The sequence below is a fragment of the Coccinella septempunctata genome, chromosome 4 (assembly GCF_907165205.1).
Source record: "Coccinella septempunctata chromosome 4, icCocSept1.1, whole genome shotgun sequence".
Lineage (NCBI taxonomy): Eukaryota > Metazoa > Arthropoda > Insecta > Coleoptera > Coccinellidae > Coccinella > Coccinella septempunctata.
The window spans coordinates 20,711,257-20,733,276 of record NC_058192.1 but is presented as its reverse complement, the minus strand read 5'-3'; the positions used below and the strand labels follow the sequence as shown (position 1 = coordinate 20,733,276).

The window sequence follows — 22,020 nt, the reverse complement described above, 5'->3', positions numbered from 1 at the left end:
AACTCCACATTTTCGGCCAACCGAGTGCTAAAATGGAAGTGAATGGAGTATGTATTTTAAAATCTTGCTGAAACTATGCATCCACGTGCGGAAATCTCCGGTCAGTTTATTCAGAAAGACACAATGCCACCCTCGATCAGAAGCACCCCGATTCAGAAGGCCTAGGATAGTAAAGGGTGCGGCAATTAGTTCTTTCACATTTGAATGAGCTAGAACATAAAATGAACATAGAACGAAATGAGACATTTTAAGAATTATTTTTTATTCTGAAAGCTTGTGCATTCAAGTTTTTTCTTCACCTATGATTTGAAAATATCATCGACCAAGTGACGGCCTTGGCGAGTAATGCATATTTATTTGGAGTCTTTCGCGGAAGTTTTCCACGACTCTCGTCAGCATACTGCCATCAATTCTGATTATTTCTTCCAGAAATGACACCCTTAACTCTTCAAGGTTCCTAGGGCGATATTCGAAGTCCTCAGCTTTGAGGTACCTAACCCCACAGGAAGAAGTCCCTATGGACTGGAATCTGGCGAGCGAGGGAGCCACGCAATGTCCTGCCGTAAGGGGGAGATCACTTGTCCAGCGAACATGTCCCGCAGAATCTCAAGAGAACGCTGTATAGGCCTAAGCCCCATCCTGCTGGAATCAGAAGTCCTCTATGTTGTGCTCTTTCCCGTAGTCCTCAATCTATGAACGCAGAAACTCCTGCACGTAACGTTTCGACGTCACGATGACTGTAACACCATCTTCCTCAAAGAAGTAAAGGCCTATGATCCCAATGGCGGACACGGCACACCAAACCGTAACCTTTGCGCTATGAAGTGGTCTCTGATGGAGCTCACGAGGGTTTTCGGCTGCCCAGTAGTGGCAGTTTTGCTTATTGACGCACCCCGAAACGTAGAAATGTGCTTCGTCGCTTGTCCATAAAACAGCAGTAGGTGGCACTGACTTGAGAATCGCGTTGCAAAAATCCCGACGTCTTCTCCAGTCAGCTGGGGACAATTCCTGGACCACAGCAATCTTGTACGGGTGTAACTTGAGGTCGCAGTGTAAAACTCATCCCATGGTTCTTTCCGAAATTTGAAGAGCAGCCGCATGTGCCTTGGGTACTGCACAATGGATTCCCTCACTCTGGCGATGTTTTCAGGGGTTCTCTTCCTTTTCGATGAGCCTTCACGTTTAAAACCAAAAGCTAATGATGTGGTCCTCAAGTTGTGGACCCAACTCAAAATTTTGTTTCGATCAGGGACTGGATCTGTGGAGTGCAAACCATACCTTGTGCGGAACTCTCTCTGAGTGGCTATAATGATTCACTTTTTTCTAAAAACACCCCGACAACGAACGCAAAATGCTCGCGTGAACTAAAAACTAGATGTACCTAGATGTAGATGCACCTTGTAAAATCCCTCAAAGTTTCTTTCAACGCAGAGGTGATAGAACCTGTGGAGCTTTAGAGAGGTATGAAACCCTTTTTTTTTATAAGCCTGTAAAGGAGAGTTGTATGTTCGTTATAATGAATAAATATGAAGAAATAAGAAATTCTTCGATATATCCTCGTATATTGAGATATATCGGAAAGTAACCTTCTCTTCAACCTGAACTGGAGCAAGAACAAATAAAAGATGATACAGGCGTGTAGGTACCTCAACAGGTGCGAATGTCCCAAGAGCAAAACCCCCCAGATTACTCCCACAACAGTTTGTTTTCTAATCAATCATGCGGGCTATTTATCTTTAGCAGTATCGGAACAAACACGTCGGGACGGTGAAAAACCGGCAATAATCTCTGATCCCCCACCCACGCAGCCCTAGAACGAACATGAAAAGCGCTCACCTTGGATTTCCCCGGAGAGCGGCATGGTGTAGTGCGTTGAAGCCGTTGTTGTTCGTCAGTGTTATGTCAGCGTTATGATCCAGCAGCAGAGTCAGCATATCGTCCCTCTTCTTGCTGATCGCGTCGTGCAGGGGGGTGTCGCCTTCCAGATCCTGAAAAAATGAGCCTATTTATTATTCAGATCAGATAGATGGCAGCTAATAAAGCAATGATACAAGAGAATGAAGCAGGTGCGAGTAGCTCGAAAAGCAGTTACCGAGGATTTTCCAGTGTACAATAGCATTGGAAATTATATTTTTGAGGATATAATATTGCTTTCAATAACTTGTGGATATTCAAGAAGGCATCATATCATACGAGGCTCTAGAGCCACACTAGTGGGGTGCATTTTAGGACCTCCTACAATGCATGAACGTTAAATCAGGACACCCTGTAGGTATATGGAACATTTGGGTGTTAAGGGCACAAAAAGAGCCTCATGTCAATTGGTGCTCTAAAACGCACACAGAATGCAACTGTGGTGTATCCAAAGCTATACAGGATGAGTCTTTGATTTGTACATATATGTTAACAAAAGATTCCTGGGTTCGAAAGAAACACTTTTTCCTCTGCCACTTTTTACAAATTTCCAATTCGGATTGGTTGAAAAGCTGTAAAGGCTGTGAAATATTCACTGAAAAATGTAATTTTGAGTTGTATTTCACAAAAGATTTAATCGAACGGAATAATTTTTGGAATGTAGTTTTTAATTGATGTGCATGATGAATCATCCCCGAATACAAAATTCCATCCACATATTCCAGTTTCTTCATTATGACACATCCACATATGCCAATGTCTTCATTATGACCATTATATACTATTAAAATACCAGAAATTCAAAGAACCCAACTCTTAAAAGTAACTTGAACGCTGACCATTTTGAATGGTCTGAATGAAAGAATTCTTCATATTTTCTGTCAAAATACACCATTTTCGTGTAGTATGATATTCTGAAATAAAAAGTATCTATGAAATGCGAAAAACTGGGAACTTTGGCTGAATGCAACTTTGTGTAAAAGATCGATAGATGTGTAATGTCATAGATTTAGCTTGTTATTCTGAAGGAGGTTTCGCTTTTCTCATGTTCGAATTTCTCATAGAAAAGTGCCTAAAGATTGAAATTATGTACGATTACGAGTTGAAACAAGCAAATAATTCAGTATTATTGAAGATGGCAATTTCCCAATTTTTGTTTATAACCAAAATGATAGGCCGATTCTGTTTTTATATTTGGATTAATCAGGGAAAAAAGCTCAAGAATGTGTCATCCGTTTTCTTCTGGTTCTCGAGATCCCTTCTGTAGACAACGAATTTGGCCCATCCTGTACATACTCTTGCGGATCAGATTTTCATGCAGCTGATTAATCTTGGTGTTGCAGACGTGTTGACTCATTCATCTGACACTAATCGGCGGGGGTTTTCTCAATTTGGCAGTTTGAAGATGATAACAATGCATTTTTTTATATCTCCCTTCCTGTACCTTTAATCGTTTTCGTTCATAATATGAAAGTTGTTGATAATAAAATTCTATACAACTTTTGTCTGGAGCAATTTTACATACTCTCAACCGTTTTAGAGCTAGAGGGTGATAAGTGCGAGGAGCCTGTATATCTAAAAACGTTCCAACGTAGAAAAAATTGTTTCGGACGAAATTATTTTCGAATCTTTAGCTTCAAAGTAAGAAAAAGTTGAAAGTTTGGCGCTCTTCCACACGTTTTCACTCTTAAATTGTCTTATTAGGAGAGTGTATACTTACTTCTCAACATGTAATTAACCACATACATCTTAATCTGACACGCTCGACTATGTACAATGATCATTTTTTCTACTATTCAGACAGGCTATCCTAGACAATACCCCCGATATACAGGTCTAATTTTGGGTAGAGATACTCTACAGGGTCCAAGGTATCTCACCAAATTAATCTGAACCGCTCGAGCATATCCCGAATTTCACTTTTGGGCTCTCCAACTATGAGACTCCAGTTGAAAACTTACTACAGCACGAAATGTCAACGGGGAATTTTCCCCACCTGAATTCCAACAAATTCCACACAAATAAACATAAATCTACGGGCGCACAAACTGAACAAATCGAATTTTTCTTTTCCATTTCGAGTCTTCGCCGAATTAATGGAAATAACAGCAGACACATCCAGCAAGGGGAAAGAAAGTCTGATGAAATAGCTTTCGGAGGAATTAAAATTCCAATCTCCATAGGTCGAGGATAGCCTTTTGCCACGAAAAGACCATTTTCCGTGGAAAAAAATTTAATAGCGGTAGAAATAAGGCCTCGTTACGTTTGATATGCAAATTTCCAAATGGAGTATGCAAATATTTATCGAAGATTGTTGATTCGGTTCATCGAATATTCGATCAGGCTCTTTTGCATGCCATCATATTTCTCGATCGGTGGCTCCGCCTGATTCGCAGTGATTGCATCGCCCATGCCTTCGAGGATTTCGGTATTAGCTGAGAGTTTTACGATGCACGCGAAATAAATCCCCCATCGGAAATCCTTCGGAATCCACATATAAAAAAAAGATCAAGCAACGGAATCCTGATATACACCGACGAAAAAAAATCGTCTGAAGAAAGAACACGTAACTGAAAGGAATCCTGGTGTAGGCAACTCCCCACGAACTAGAGAAAAACACCCTCGGTTTCCTTCTCTATTCAAATACGGGTTATCTCTCTTTCTGCAGCAGATCTATTTAAAGACTCGTTTGGATTTCTGAGGCAATGAAATGAGTTTTTTTTTATTATTTCGGTAAAATAGGTCTCTGAAAATTGATGCAAGGCCTTTTAGAAATTGTTTCCTCGATTAGTAGGGGAAGTTTATATTTTAAAATCACCCACCCTCTACAGGAAATGGGGAATAAAAATAAATGAAAGTAAAAGTCAAAGCATAATGTTGCGATATGAAAACAGGAAACATAATCCAAAGATGAAGTTAAAAATAAATGACAAAGAAATAGAATGGCAAAATAAAGTCAAATAATATCTAAAAATAACAATGGATAAACACATAGAGGAAACGTCAAGAAAAGCAAGAAGAATCAAAAGAGGAAACGGGACCTAGAACTTAACAAAGCGATAATTAGACTAACTATGACATACGGGAATGAAATTTTAAAGGCCTGTCCACACTAGTCGTAGTCGTGTAACTCGTGTGGCTTGCCAGTAATGTGGACGATAGTTCTAGCCGAAAGACAAACGCGCGAGCCTTACTTGCCTATGGCTTGAGTGGCTCCAATTGTTGTCGGTACATCAAAGAATGAGTTATGTGGGTGACGACCAGCCTACAAATGAAGCGTATCCTTGAGAGTCAAAACTTGACAAGCAACTCAGATGATGTGGACAATGATAGAACAAACACGACTGCGAGTCAGACGAGCCAAACCAGTCTACTAGACGAGCGAGCACGAGCAGAATGGTACACAAGAACGAAGAGAAAAGACAGATGACAGAAACCACAACAATCGAAGAGCAGAATTGGCAAAAAGAATCTACGAAAGGATGGAAAGCCATGGAAATACTGGTATAAGTGAAAATGTAAACTATGACGACAACGAAAAACGAAGAACCATGAGACCGAGGACCAGGCTGGGAGCAAATCTGGAGGAAAATAGGGAAAGAAAAATTGACCGAGAATAATCTAAAATGAAAGAGAAAAAAAATACGACAGCAGCAAAAGAACACAGTTCTACTCTGTAAATACACAGACCAAGGATGCACGACTCACCCTCACACAACCTCTGAAAGGGTTTAATTTTTTAACGGATTTTAAAAACACTGATTAATGTAATTCTTCAAGTGTACAGGCTGGGCGAAATTGTTGATACCTGAACTACAACTTTTTAACCCAACGAGGAAAATGAATGTACCATTCATGTCGTCTTTTTTTGAGAAACTAATAATGCCAGCAACTGCATTCCTCTTTCTTCTTTTGTTTTTGAGTTATAAGCCAAAATAAAATGGATATATTTCGTTCTGATTATGTATTTATTTAATATGTAAGATTCTCGAAATAGATATCATTATTATTATTATTATTTAAATTTGGGCGATTTAAACTATGGTCATTATCTCCGTTTCTGTTTGTGCTAGGATGTTGAAATGAAGACATTATATAGACACTTTTTTTATAGCAATCCAGTGGCGTACTATGATTTTTTCCAACAGGTTTATTTGCTGAGAGATGACATAAAGTTGTGTTTTTTCTTATGGAAACAGTAGTTTAGAATGACTTAGAAAGAATCACCATTTTTTTACCGTTTCAGAAATATATCATACATTGCCCTCCGTCTTTCTAAGTCATTTCAAACTACTATTTTCATAAGAAAAAATACATCCTTATGAGCTCAGCAAATATACCCGTTGAAAAAAATCATAGTACGCCACTTGATTGCTATCAAAAAAGTGTCTATATAATGTTTTCATTTCAACATCCTAGCTTGAAAGGAGATAATGACCGAAGTTGAAATTTTAATTTTGACCTATAACTCGAAAACAAAAGAAGATAGAGTAATGCAGTTGATGGCATTATTAGTTTCTCGAAAAAAGACGACCGAAATGTGCCATGCATTTTCCTCTATCCCGTTGGGTTGAAAAAGTTGTAATTCAGGTATCACCAATTTGCCCGCTCTATACATAATGTGAAGCGCTAAGCAGATATTCTCGGCAAAACATTTCAACCCCTTCATTAGAACACTATATCAGTTTCCTCCAATAATTATTCTTTTTGCGATAAAGATTTCTGAGAAAAATGAGAAGTTTTTATGGTTTCCTGTTAATTTCTGGATGAAAAATGTCCTTTGCAAATATTCACAAGGATTTCATTTCACGAAATGAGTTGAAAAGGATGCAATATCCTGAGATTACGTTGTTTATTAATCTTCAACCCATAATAATTCAAGTACAAGGTTGAAAAAATTATACGAACAACATCTATTCTTCACATTATTTAGAGTTATAATATAAAATGTTTATCAGAACATGGTTAAAAAATCGAAACACGTCAAATTAGGGGCTGTATCTTCGTCTTCTTTTCGTCGAGAAATCAAGTCCTGCATCTCCTCGCCTTTATTCACAGACACCCTATATATTCCCGCACTTCCCTCACTTGAAACAATATACCAAAATAATATATATCACATTATAAATATTCTCAATTCTTTACAACTTTTACTCATATGTAATTCAGAATGTGTAAATTGAAATTCAGATCAGCGATACTCGTAAGTTATTCAGAAATCATGGTCTGATAAATATGAGTAGGGAATATCAGAACAACGCATTAATTATCAAATGGTGAACATACAGTATGTCAATTTGACAGGGTATCACCCTTAATATCTCGGTACCCATGCAAAATCAGAGAAAACGCAAAAAATATAAACTTTGGTTCGTAGGGGGACATTTTATACGGTTTTTTTCAATCAAATTGTATTAACCCTGTGGGAGTCTTAAATGAGATAGGGGGTTGAGTAAGACCATGTTTCAAAGTTAAATCGAATTCAAAAATTCCGTACTTTTGTTCAGTAGAAGAGTTCCGATAAAAAGAGTTTCAATGAAACATGAACTGTCCCCAGTGGAAAAATATAAAGGTGTCAAGTTTGTGGAGCGTGCTGGCCATTGAATCGGCCCTCTTCTACCAATTAATTTCTCTTGGAAATGGTCTGTGAGCCCTTTCCTCGCTAAATTTAAAATCATACTTCCATTCGTATGCTTTTACAAGAAGACCTCATTGACTTCCAACTAGATAAAGCTCCACTTCATAACCTACATCTAGTGGGGCAATGAATCACTGATCATTTCCAAGAGAAATGATTTAACCACATCTGGATCATAGATGTAGATTTATTTTTGCGATTTGGTATGCTCCCTCTCAACTTTTCCCGAAAAATGTCAACGCAGTATCATCAGCGTAGTAAATAATGTCTCTCAAAAAGTTAGTGAAATGTGTAATGCTCTTCAAATATACAATCAAAAGAATTAGGCCAAGTACCTTGCGGAACATCTAATTGGACAGTGAAGTAGCTTCTGATCAGTTTGATGAAATCTCAAAAAGTGTTTTAAAGGTGAGAGACAATCAAGGATCGTACGAGGATGTATAGATATCTAGTTAGCCTAGACCAGTTCCATACATAAAAAAAATACAGCGTTACCATAGCAACGAACAATGACTCATTAGAAGTGTCAGTGTGAAGTGTGTGGTCGAAAAAGTGAACCAGAGTTACGCAATGAATTAAAAGAAAGATGTCCACCGAAATTATGAAAATCGAGAAATTGCACGAGAGAGTACCTGTATTTAAAAGGGTTAAGAGGTAAGCAGATTTACGAAGATATGCGTAAGATATTTGATACGAACGCGTTCAACATAAAGTTCACGTCAATTTGGACATGAGAAAAATTGCTCCAAAATGGATCCCCAAATGTTTGAATGTTGACCAAAAGCGTGCAAGGGTAGAAGTACCGCGTTCGATCTGTGCTCGATTTGAAAACGATGTAGACTTCTTAAAACGAATTGTTACTATGGATGAGACTTGAGTAAATTTCTACGATCCAGAAACAGAGCAACAATCGATGGAATGGCGACACTCTGGTTCTACAAGACCTAAGAAGTTTTTTGTCCCAAAATCTGCTGGAAAAGATCTTACTTCAGTTTTTTGCGATTGCAATGGAGTAATTATGATTGAGTTTTTGGAGGAGGGTAGAACAATAACCGGAGATTAGTATTCGACATTACTGACCATTCTACGGGAAAAAATTAAAGAGAAAATACGCGGAAAGCTATTCAAAGGTGTTCTGTTTTAGCAGGACAACACCCCTGCACACAAATCTCATGTTGCCATGCAAAAAAATTCGTGATTTAGTGTTTGAATTACTAGATTTGGCTCCATCCGACTATCATCTCTTTCTTCCACTGAAAAAAAGTTTAAAAGGTCGTAAATTTTCTTTCAACGAGGAGGTAATAAGTGCTGTGGAGGTCTGGTTTGCAGAGCAAGAAGAAACATATTTTTTGAAAGGTCTAGAGCTGTAATGAATGTATCCAATCAAGAGGAGAATATGTTAAGTAATAAAAAATTTGGCATTGAAATTTTGTTTGGTTCTATAGTAGGCTAAGAATTTTTCAATATATTCTCGTATTAGGATCTCTTTGATCCATGAATTTTTGAACTTCGTCATTTTGAAAGTTTTGACAGGTGATTTTTTGTGAATCGGTGTACCTTGGCCAGTTCTACTTTTTCTTCTATCGAAATAAATACCCTGTATACTTCATCTACTGAAACTTGTATTTCCATATCACACAACTGAATGAGATATTGTTGACTCGTATGGCTTATTCAACTTACTGCGGAAATAGCAGCCATTTCGTAAAATATATGCATTTTTAGGTAACTCGCTCCATTTTCGAGTTCCCCATAGTCGTGTGTAGTTAGTTTTTGTGTTGATTTATAAATAATTCAGACGACGAAACAAAGTTGCAGGGGAAAGGAGGAAAGAAAGAGAGGGAAAACCGACATCATAGCGGAGTACCGAGCCGAGAGTGTCGCGAAGTGTTAAATTTATTGGAGGGACGGATATTTGTCCCGTTCTCCAGGCGATGGCTAAGACCCGGGTTTTTGACAGTAACATATAGCTTCTTATGTGGATTAAAAGGCACAAACAAACTTAAATCGCAGCATAAATCAGAGGGGATGCACACACTAGCGGCTCTTGGCGCCGGACCGCCAAACGGAGCGCACGTGTTGGATAAGATTTAGCGTGTTCCGGGAAGTTTCCTAGCGCAAAAATGAGAGTTCAATAAAATGTTGACTTCACTGAAGCACCTTCTATATTAAAAGTTATGTAGACAGATATGGTATTCCATAAGGCCCATCTGACTTTCAACTATAGTCAGATATTTGATATAGGTTAGGTACGAAAATGCACCTATGAAGACAGAAATCTACACCTTTTTCAATTATGGTTGGGGAGCCCAAGAAGGAAATTCGGAATTTACTCGAGCGTGTCAGATTAATATAAGGGGAGATACCTTGAACCCTGTACCTCTACCAAAAATTAGACCTGAATTCAGGGGGAAATGTCAAAGGACAGAATTGTAAAAAAACGATCATTGTTCATACTCGAGCGTATCAGGTTAAGATACGTATGTGGTTGATTACATGTTGAAAAGTATACATTCTCCTAATAGGACATTTTAAGCTTGACTAAAATGTGTGGAAGGGCGCCAAACTTGCAAAAGAAAACGTAACGTATACATTCTCGAGCGCGGTGGGGTTTCTTCTTCGTTTGAAGCTAAAGATTCAAGAATAACGAAAAAACTATAATCTGACAGTTTCAGCAAGCCGAGACAATAAAAATTGGCGCAAGGTCACAAAAACTTTGAATTAGCTCCTCTCCTGGGCTTCAAATTGTTTTCTCATTCTTTATAAAAATTGTATAGCACAACATTCTCTACAAATTTTGTCCGAAGCAATTTTTTCTACGTTTGAACGTTTTTGAGATATATGGCGATGAATTTACATTAGACTGGGTTTCTACATATATTGACCTTGGCACTTGGCATGTGTGGCTAAGCTCCTCGCCCTTATCACCCCCTAGCTCGAAAACGGTTGAGGGTATGAAAAATTGCTTCAGACAAAAGTTGTAACGAATTTTATTATCTACAACTTACCTAATGCATACAGAAACGATTAGTTATAGGAAGGAAGATATTTTTCGAAAACTCCTATCATCTTCAAACTGTCAGATTAAGAAAACCCCCCTGATTAGTGTCAGAATAATGGGTCAACACGTCTGAAACACCGAGATTAACCATCTGTATAAAAATCTGACACGCTTGAGTATCTATGTAGGTACAATTATCGATTTTTTTTGCATTTTCAAAGCACCGCTGTGACCTTGCCACACGTCGGAATTGTCAGTATCTTGAAAAGTAGCTTCCTTTGGGCCCAATTACTATTATTTATTCATTTATTTATTTATTTATTTATAATTATTTATATTCTCTAAAAATCTGACACACTCGAACAGAATTTTTTTAGTTCAGAATAATATTATTGAGAGTCAGATTGGTGACATGATATTCAGAAACATGAAATTCAAATTAGTGAATAATAAATCAGAAAGTATCAACTGTAATTAATAAATCATTAACAATTGTTACATTATGGTCGGAGGACAATGGCTTATGAACATCTTGAGTACACTATCCGAGTATAACTGAAATAATCTACTAAAATAAATCCAATCATTTTAGTAACCCTGAGGTTATTGACTAGGCAAAAGATACAATAGGTGTAATTGATTTACGCAGTGGTGTACAACACATCCCCATTAGCGATGCTTCAGCATTGCAAGACTATTATCCGATAAATACTACGTATGTAGGTACCTAATAATTGATGTTCAATATGTAATGAAGAATTCAGTGTTCTGATATTTTCTTCATTTCCTTATCATACCATTCATGATTTCTGCATTACAATTGCAATTGGCAATTCACTTATCTGACATCCAATTAGGTACATTTTCTGAAATACAATTTACTGATCTGAATTAAATGTAACGGTTTCTCGAATGCGATCAACAAATCTCAATTTGAAATTCTACTTTCTGAATTACATTCTAGATCTGAAGTAACAAGTTGCCTACACATGAAAATGGTGTAGTATCAGATGTGGCAGGCTCAAGTGGAAGCTTTGTCTCGTTCTCTTTTCTGGTAGCATTTTTAAAGGTATTCGTCCTTCCATAATACCCTTCACCATAGCTGGGAGAAGTACATGCTGTATGTAGGTATTAGAAATACAATATATTTTCAAGTCGAGCATTTGAAATACATATAAAATACAAATTACTAAAAACAGTCAAGTTTCATGTGAATAGACTACAACAACTGGCCAGAAGATCCACTTTCTCGTAGAAAGTAGAAGTTACGAATATTACAATAGTTTCTACTTTCTTCGAAAAGATGGCAGCACTTGACGAACGTCTTTTTTAAATTTCACCAGGATACGAATTGTAGCCAATAGCAAGAGTTTTCGAGAAACTTTTTCATGTGGAAATACATAGGAGAGATCATTTCACCTCGGAAAGTTAATAACATGAATCAAACTTTGTTCTTCAAGGAAAAACAAATTTATTTTTTTTTCCGTTTGATGAATAAAAAAAATTCTGACTTTCCGAGCTGACGTTAGATATGCATTTTCTCTTTTTGAACTGACCACTAAAACGGTGTAGACCCCTCTTAAAGTTGAATGCTCCTTTAAAATTTCAATCCTTCATTTTCCCCTTCAAAAGAGATACGTTTTAAATTCTAATGGTGCATTCAATTTCTATGAACTTTCCTACAACTGAGCCTACATCTCTCGTTTTTCACACTCTATTATTCCATACGTTGCTATCTTTGAACTCATCAATCTCATTAGGAACTCTCGAAGATTAAACCACTCAGGTTTATCATTTCGATTCATAATGAGATTTTCTGCCTTCACGTTCAATTTCATACGTCGCGAAATATTTCTCAACCTAGCCTTGGATCATCCCTTGCATGAGGGCATATTCGAATGAAGCGAGCTCATATTTATTCAAGACAAGCCCTGCCACTCATTTTAAAAACTCGTTTTCAGATTACACAAAGCGAAGGAGAACTTCGAAAGAAGATAGCCCTCCAGGGGCCGTATACGGGCAGACGGTGTGGGCAGGGCGGATGGAGGGATTCTACGAAGTCGAAAAAAGTCACATCCGAGTAAGAGGACCATAAACCATGGCGTGACGCGAAGGTGTCATCAGGCGATGCCGTTCCTTGGGGATTTCGCTCATCGTAAAGCCACTCCGGGATGTGGACCATCAGTCTAATTCTTTCGGACATAGGAGTGCTGGTCTGAAATTTTGCGGAAAATGGTTATCGGATTTAACCCGAGCCCCTTCTCGAAGACGAAGGATCTGACTGCTGTCAAACGGCAAGGGACAGGAGGTGAGTCCCATAGACAGGTTATGAACCATATAAATTATGCCATGATAATTGATATGTCCATTTGCATTTCTGGCCATTACCATCTCGCCATATCTTATAGTTTGATTAATAAGGACCTGTAGTTCAGTGCCATCATTGAAACATACCAGAATCGATGTCCTCTTTCCCTCCAAACAAAAATTCATTTTCTAGGAACACTTATACAAATGGAACTTTGATTCGCCAGAAAAAAACAGTGGGTTAAATCTTAATAATTCCAATACCTATCGTTATCCTAAGCTTTCCTGTTGAGTGGGGGCAACCACTCGTGTTCTTATCAAAAATTACGAGCATGCTTTTTTTTACAGTTTGGAATAAACCACCACTACAGCAGCATCCCTGGAACCTACAGCTTCTTCTTCGGCTCTTGTGTTGAAGGGTGAAATATTTTTCCAAGCAAAAGGCCGCGTGTTTGGACAAGGATACTAGCATCGAACCACTTCGTTTACTTGTCGATTAAACCAATAGTCATTTTAGAAAGAGGCTGACTACTAAAATACGATCGGACAAAAAATTTCAAAATAAAATCGAATATTTGTAAGAAAACTCTCATTCATAAATCACTTGTGATTCAGGAGCCGTCATTAACTGATTTTCTATCAAGTATTCATAAATCCTTTGGGATTCATAGGCCATTCACTGGTCCATCAAAATTTATTGTCACAACGTCTTACATAGAGAGACACCTATGGTCACAAAAATAGAAAACTACTGAGGGGGACTAGGAGCGGACAATGAACATGCAGATATTGCTATACAGGGTGTATTTAAAGGTAGAACTGGTCAAAATAAAGCGTTTCACCGAAAATCACCTATACAAAACCATCAAAATGCTATAAAAAAAAGTTCAAAACAATTTCTGATTTAGATCCTTATACGCAAAGCAATGGCCAAAAACTAATCTCGTGATGACTGATTCAACTGTGGTTTCGTTAAGGATATTGGCTCGTTGTATTTTTACATGGGAAAGTAAATGGGGACTTAGGGTTGTCGAATTTTGCTCATTATTTAGTAACTTGAACGATTTTATGAAATGGCTCATTTCGGTACTGAATGACAGACGAAGATTTAAGACACCATTGTAACAAATAGAATAATAATAGTTCATAATCTGAGCGATAATATTAGTCTAAATTATTCACAACATTTTTCACAATAATAAAGAATGATCACGTCTAATAACAGGGAGGCAATGAATACAATAATAAGGATAAATTCAGATGCATACCACCCGACGATATGAATATCAACAAGTGTTACGATCTGAATTGAACTAGCCAATTTGCCATCGTCAAGGCCCCAAATGGAGTACGCTCCACCGATGAAAAGCAGATGCTGACCATGGTTTCGGCCTCATTTGGCCTCATCAGAGCAACATAGCATTTTTCTACGGTGGAGAACGTTTGGAATGAGGGCTACCGCGTGTGAATTCGCCGCTAGATGTGCTAGTGTAGCGTGAGGTCCAAATCATAGACTCAACTATATGATTAATATTAAGTTTATGGTCTCCATATATCTATAATACTTTTATTGATATTACGTGTTTAATGCTATAAAAGAAGTGAAGCCAAATCATTGTCAGAAAGAACTTACACACATGACGAACAAGATATTGATCAGTATCCAAATATTTATATATTCAATTTCTCCAATATTATGATCTGTGAAATGACAAGTCCCCGTCATCGTAGATAAACAAATCTTGCATTAGTTTGTCTATGTTCAGGACCTCACTCTAGAAAGGCGCCAACTGGTGAGCAAAAAAAACGGTAGCCCCCATTGATGGAACTTTATTCAATATTGGCATGTTCTACTGGGTACTATACATTTACCCAGAGCGCCACCCAATATGAAACGGTGTCCGATTCAATCCCCTCCAGATAGAAACCAAGACGAATACAATAGCATGTGTCCCATATTATTGTATTCATTGCCTCCTGTTATTAGGCGTGATCATTCTTTATTATTGTACCGCTGGCATCATTTCTGCTGTGATCTGAACGCGTTCCCAGACTTCTCGATTCGTCATACGTCTGTTGTTCGCAAAGCGAATCGGCGTACTGAATTAGGGAAAATATGGGACATATGCTATTGTCTTCGTCTTGGTTTCTATCTGGAGGGGATTGAATCGGACACCGTTTCATATTGGGTGGTGCTCTGGGTAAATGTATAGTACCCAGTAGAACATGCCAATATTGAATAAAGTTCCATCAATTCCAAACGTTCTCCACCGTAGAAAAATGCTATGTTGCTCTGATGAGGCCAAATGAAGCCGAAACCTTAGTCAGCATCTGCTTTTCTTCGGTGGAGTGTACTCCATTTGGGACCTTGACGATGGCAAATTGGCTAGTTCAATCCAGATCGTAACACTTGTTGATATTCATATCGTCGGGTGGTATGCATCTGAATTTATCCTTATTATTTTTTTCACAATGGTCATCACAATCCTCTTCTTGTTCGAACCCTTCATCAATCGTCGTAAAAATGGGGTAAAGTAGGATAACAATAATAGCTATTCGTCAATGGTCTATCAAAGGCTCTGACCATAGAGATACTGCATATATCAATATTGAAATGTCACAGAATTCATCTAGTTTCGTAAACCACGTGAATGATAGACGGCATAATATGCTCGTTGAATAATATATTATTATTCACTGCATAACAAGCTAGTTGACTAATTTACTATTTATTCAAAGTCCTACCTCAAGTTGAAATTTGACAAACTTTTGAGAACAAAAAATAATTTCATTTAATTCATAAGGTTCCTTCTTTCTGAAGAATTCGTCTCAGAGTTGATTTTCTCATTCTTCCTTTCATTACATTTCTAGTAAGTAACTTTTCATTCAATTATGAAGACAGGCATACTCGCTTGAAGTACAAATAATTTCAAAGAACAACTCTTTCATTAGGAACGTTGAGACCCTCTAAGGTATAATAAGTGACCTACAGTAATGAATTCGGGGGTTCTAAGCAATTCTTGTTTGTTCATCACTCTGATATTCCGTCTGAAACATCTCAAATTTAACTGACTAATTGTATTTCGTTGGAACCAGCAATGCATAGGTTGAACACTGCAACATCTGCAAGCTTATGTAAAGTGCAATTGAATATCCGGTAGAGAGTACTAAACTTACACGGAGGACAATATTTCGTTGTAATTTATCGCTTAGGATACGAATTCCGCTGCATTTTCTGATTTCTACATAGAACTTCTAGAGCTGACGTCATGAGTTTTTCAAAAAACCCGGAAAAACCACAAGCCACATTTTCGAAAAATCGAAATATTATTTTCTGAACGATTTGAATGATATTTCTAAGGATAATATAATTTATTTACAGTAGAACCCCGATTATCCGTGCCAGTCGGGACCGAGCTTTCGCCGGATAATCGAAAACACGGATAATCCAAAGACCTTGTTTTAATTATTCAATCATTTATTTAGACAAAGCCATGTGTCAAACAAAGAAAAAAAACGTAATACTAGATACATGTAACAAAAAATAACAGTTTTAATATTTATACATAATGTCTAAGGTTGCGATCTGAGCAATCTCAGCACTTTTCACCACTCTATTTGATTTACACCAGTGTAGAGAAAGTGTAGTTTATCCACACATAGTCAAAAGGAGATGTCGATAAATTACACCTCCTCTACACTGGTGTTCACTCAGCAAACGAATACTAAAATCAAGTGTAGAAAAGTGTTACACTTTTTATGCAAACGAAAGGACCTTATATTGACCAAAAACCTGAAGATGTTCCAGATATTTTAAGAATAATTTACTACATATATCATTTCACTTTTAAAACTATAGACGTATAGACAGTATGTGTTACCCAGGTGTCTATATCTATGGTTATGACCATGAAGTTTGGCAAACCAGTGAATAATGGCTCATAAATCACGAGTGACTAATGAATGTTTGACAGGGAGTCGGTGAATAATGGCTCATTAATCACTAGTAATTTATGAATGACATTATGCTGGAGGAAACTCATAGATTATGAACAATTTATGCATCGATCGTGGATGAGCACACTTCTTTAGTTTTTATTCCACTAGTGATTCTCCTAAAATCGAGCCCAAGCAACCACCCTTATATTTGTGATAACTGATAACTTCGACAAGCCAACTCGAAGTGACCAATCATCGAATCGGTTACTATTTCATTCACTCAGCTTTCAAAGAGAAAAATTACTGTGGCAAATGTATAAGAACACAATTAAGGTATTAGCCCTCGTACCCTGAAAAAAAGATCTAGGTCGCACTAATACGGTTTTCAACCCTTTACTCGTTCACGTAATTGCAGTCTCTTCAGGCTTTAAATTCTCTTTATGGGCACTCTATGTGTCTTCATGGCTTGCAGGCCTCAGTGAGTTATGTCCGAAATTGAGGAAGAGGAAGTAAGGAGAGGAGTGATTTATGTTGGTTTTTTTCTGTTGATGCTTTCTCACATCTTTACCCACCCACTTAATTGCAGGAGAAACTGAGCAAAACGTATACCTCCGGGAGTATCATTGTCTTGTTTCATTTCGAGTATCTATTGATACGGCTTACCCGCCAGAATCCGACACTAATTGAAAGGTTTCTTCTTCTTCATCCCATCGAAAAAGCTAATGATAAGATGCTTATCCAAGAAATTGTTCTCATTTTTCTTGTAACTCAATATGAGTTTTGTGCTTCAACATGTGTAATACGGGTAATGAAAATAAGAAATGGTTGATATAGAACAGTATCTCGATTGATGAACTTGAATATGTAATATTATCTCGAAGGTGACTGGAGAGGTCAGAACCCCACCTTTTCCCAAATATGACTTAACTGTAGGTCAGATATTCAATTGTAGACTAAGTACCTCGACTTTAATCCTACTGAAGAATAACTACTAAATTTCATCAATAAAAAAATTAATGGAAAAGAAATTTTCATGTCTCCTCCAAATTTTCTGTATTAAAATAGCGTCAGATGTTTCAACCCTCACAAAAATAGGGTCATCTTCAGACATGTGCAGACAAATATAAAGATGTATGAAAACAGTAATCAAATAATGAAAGATTACAACAGAAAAATACACGTAAACAGACAACACCAGTATGAAAACAAAATAGCAGATCAACACACAATAACAAGAATGAAGACTCAATAAAAAAGTATATTCACGCTTCAGATGGAATAGAGCGTTACTGCAAAGGACTCAACAGAGCCGGGCTCCCAAAAGAAGGGAAAAATGCTGTATTAAAATTAGTTTTTATTCTCAATGCTTTTTTCAAATTTGACATTATTTTCGTATATAATTATCACATAATTCACAGTGAGAATGGTGTGAGTTTTTCACCTGCGATAAATACTTTCTGAGATAAAAGATAAAATGCAAATTCATTCAAGAGAGCTACGAAATTGATGATTACTTCCAAAATAGTCTTGACACAGATTAAGGCAGCTCAGTCGCCCTCATAATTGACGTTCAGTCAAAGAAAAGTGTACAATTTCCAAGATATTTTCTAAAAAACATTTTTTTTTATTTAATACCCTGTATCTCAGAAACAATGCGTCAGAGACACATAGTCCATAGAATATTTGTATAATAAAATCATCTGAATAAGATCCCGAATTTTTACGTAACCTTATTCTGGAACACTCTGTGTATGAAACACCACCTATATACCTACATACTGATATACGTTTAAAGATGTAAAACTAATAATTTGTCCAGTTAGCAAACACGTTTCCTGCGAGTATTCCAGTGTGTCTTATTCGAATGATTATTTTTGAATGATTCGAGGGAAACCAACTGAATTTGTAAGTGTAATAAAGTAGTCAATTTTTGTATTATAGATTTGCAGTCAATAATCCTGAATTTGTAATATGTCTCAGCCATCCTTATTTTATAACTTCTGTGTATTATACCCTGCTGTCGATTCTATATAACAGTGCCCTGATCAGGACCTTAAACATGTCGAAACGTCGGTAGAATTAAATAGTGTTTCTTTGTCTTTCTGACCTCTTCAGTTATCCTCAGGATAATAAGAAATCATTTCGTAAAAATGCTTATCTGCTGTAGAAGTTCACAATCAGAAGTTTTTGAAACAGCATTGCCTGAAAAATGATATTGATACAATATGAAGTCTGGAGTCTTCCTCAGACATTGAATCCGAATCTTGATAATCATCCCATTGAGTTACTTTTTATTTTTTTGAAATTTTTCAGAACCGTAGCAAAGAAATATGGATTCATTTAGCTAACGCAGAAGCATTTTCCACAGAAAATTCTTTTTCTCAGATCCCCAGATTTTTCTCACAGCGAACATAATAAATGTGAGAATGATAATCTTACAAGTAGAAAATTAGGCAAAATTAGGAAGCAATTAAATACTATACACTCAAATTGTAAAACGAAATTTTTACTGCACATCATAACTTTTAACTGGTATGAATACCAATTGAAATAACGGATTAAATTTTGAGTTATAATCTGTGCAAGATGTCATTTGAAGATTCACAACACGGTGATAAATTCCATACGATGCTGAAATGAAATCATAAACATAAAGCGAACTTCATCGTCAACTGCCAACAATAACAATTTTGTGTAACAGTACCTAGTGAAAAGTAAGGATTTTAAGAAGCGGAAGGAATTTCATAAATCTGAATAAATAATATGTGCCTAGTTGCTTATTTTTGATTAAGCAGATAACGTAGAATGGGGAAGGTCGAAGGAGTAGATACAGCTTAGTTAGGGGAAAATTTCAGAGGGGAAAACTTCGGAAAAGTCGTTATGAATACACATTACCAATTCAATCCATTGCAAGGTCATACAACTCGGATAGTGGCAATTGGCTGTTTTCCTAAATTTAACAATTTAAACTATATTGAAATCCTTAGATATAAAAATTATTTTATTTTAACATATTGTATTCTGTATTCGGAAAACAAACAGAAAATGTCATTTCTTTCCAGAAGATACAAAATCCTATATATTTTTGATCGGTTCCACTGAATTTACGAAAATCACAAGAATCTAGAAGAGGCATTCTACGCCACAAGATTTAACAGATTCGTATGTTTACTATGATATTATGATATGATTGTTGAGTAGATTCTTTCACGTGGATAACTAATGGAGAGTGGCTTGCATAGAAAAAATTTCAACTCGATTTTGAAATTATATTTTTGGAAAACTGCCAATTTCTAGAATACGTTTGATGGACGTTAACATGAAAGATATCGAATTGTCTTGGATCCAATCTATTAGGATTTTTCCCCATTGTAGATAAAAATGCAGGTTACATTCCACAGAATCGATAGAAAATAATAACTTCTCAGATCCAGACATTTCAGATATCCTTTCCAATTTCATAACGTCATCTCAGGTATTATTTCGACTCTGCATTTCTCGTAACAGTGAGATATTCAGCCGAACATTATTAGTTGAAGGTGATGCGTTTTCCTCATTGTATTTTGCATTTTAATTTGGGTAATTTGCATGTATTCCACCTTGGACGAAGCCAGGCCGAAGCAGAACTAATTAAAACTCTCGTTAACTAATCGCAGAAGTAATGCGGATACTGCAGAAGTGTGACAGATGACAGGAATGCATGTCGATGCTGATGCATGCAAATAATACTTGTGTCAACTGCTGTCTGTTGATAATTGGAGTTCACGGTGCGCTAGACATCTACTTTATGGAAATTTCGTTCGTTTGCATGGTGCGATGAAGAATTATGAGACAGACGTCTGGCTACAGCAAACTTTGCAGAGGAATTTGGGGATGACTAAGTTCTCACTCCATATCTCCATGCTATTTCTCGCTTTACCTGAAACTGCATTAGTACCTTCTCACTTCACGTCAAAATTACAAATATTCGAGTCACTTACAACAAAAACCTTTACAAACATTACTGAGGATGCTGATTATGGTAGCTCGCAAACCCCACTATATCTTGGACATCAAACAGTTGTTCAGGAAAAGCTTGCCCCTTCATTTTCCGCAATGTTAATATGTAGTACATTTACTGACATTATTTAATTTGGTCATAATCTGAATCTTTCGGCAAAAACATACCTCAAATTCTTGTCAAAAAAAATTTGGGCTGCATACGTCGAGCTCTTGGAGCTTATCGAGTTAACTTAAATGCGATTACAAATTCATATCTTTACTTTTAAGGTAAGCAACATCCATATGCAGACGGAATATTAATCAAACTGGACCTTATATAATTTAGATGGCGCAGTGAAGAAGTGAAATTGGTGAAGCCTGTTTTTTCTCAACAAGCAGATTATCAGTTCAAGGAAAAATTCTTACTACTATACTATAATGTTTCTCGAAGAACTTCGAAATTGACTCTCAACTAGGAGAGACTAAGTTATAATGACGAAAATATTATCATTTCAAATATGTACAACACCCTGTATAGTAATAAGCTATTAGATCATACCCTATACCTAAATCTAAGGATTATTCTCTTCAGCTGATATGGAAGGTGACTTCGATAGACCAGCAGACGAGTTTTTCGAAAAATTTTGAATGAATATATGAGAAGCATATACAGGGTGTATTTGAAGGTGAGGCTTTTTTTTAAAGAAGGTAAAACTTGTCAAAATAAAGCGTTTCACCAGAAATCACGTATACAAAACTTTCAAAATGACAAAGATGAAAAAAAAATTGAAAATGATTACCGAAATAGATCCTAATACGACCCTATAGTATATCCAAATCCAAGAGGCCAGCAGTAAACATTGCCGCATGCAGTGATCACGCGTCAAGAACGTGATAACGCAGAGGTGTACTAATAAATTTAATTCCGAGAGCGTTATATTTTAAAACTTTTTGAGTGTTCCAGTTCCGGTGAAAAATATGTATGCTTATCTACGAGTCTCAGTAATGAACAATTAATCTAAAGTTCCCACTTTAATACATACTATGTATATAAATGTGTAACAATATTTTTTTGTAAAAGTGACTAGCCCGTAGTATCGTCAGAAGATGCAGAACTTTCTTCTAAGTTGACGATGACTGGTGTTATATCATCCATAATATTATCCAGTTTCCATATGTCTACCTCAACTTTTTGTTTGACATGTTCCACGCACTTTCTCCATCTTTCGGAAGTAACCCG

At 36.7% G+C, this 22,020-nt stretch overlaps 1 protein-coding gene across 1 annotated transcript in view; it reads right to left on the bottom strand.

The window, feature by feature from the left end:
- Window positions 1–22,020, bottom strand: part of LOC123310923 (E3 ubiquitin-protein ligase MIB1) — a 610,270-nt gene that overhangs the window by 507,410 nt on the left and 80,840 nt on the right. The window contains exon 5 of the mRNA XM_044894636.1: window positions 1,837–1,988. Within this exon, the coding sequence (XP_044750571.1) occupies window positions 1,837–1,988 (152 nt within the window). The remainder of the gene's footprint in view (window positions 1–1,836; window positions 1,989–22,020) is intronic.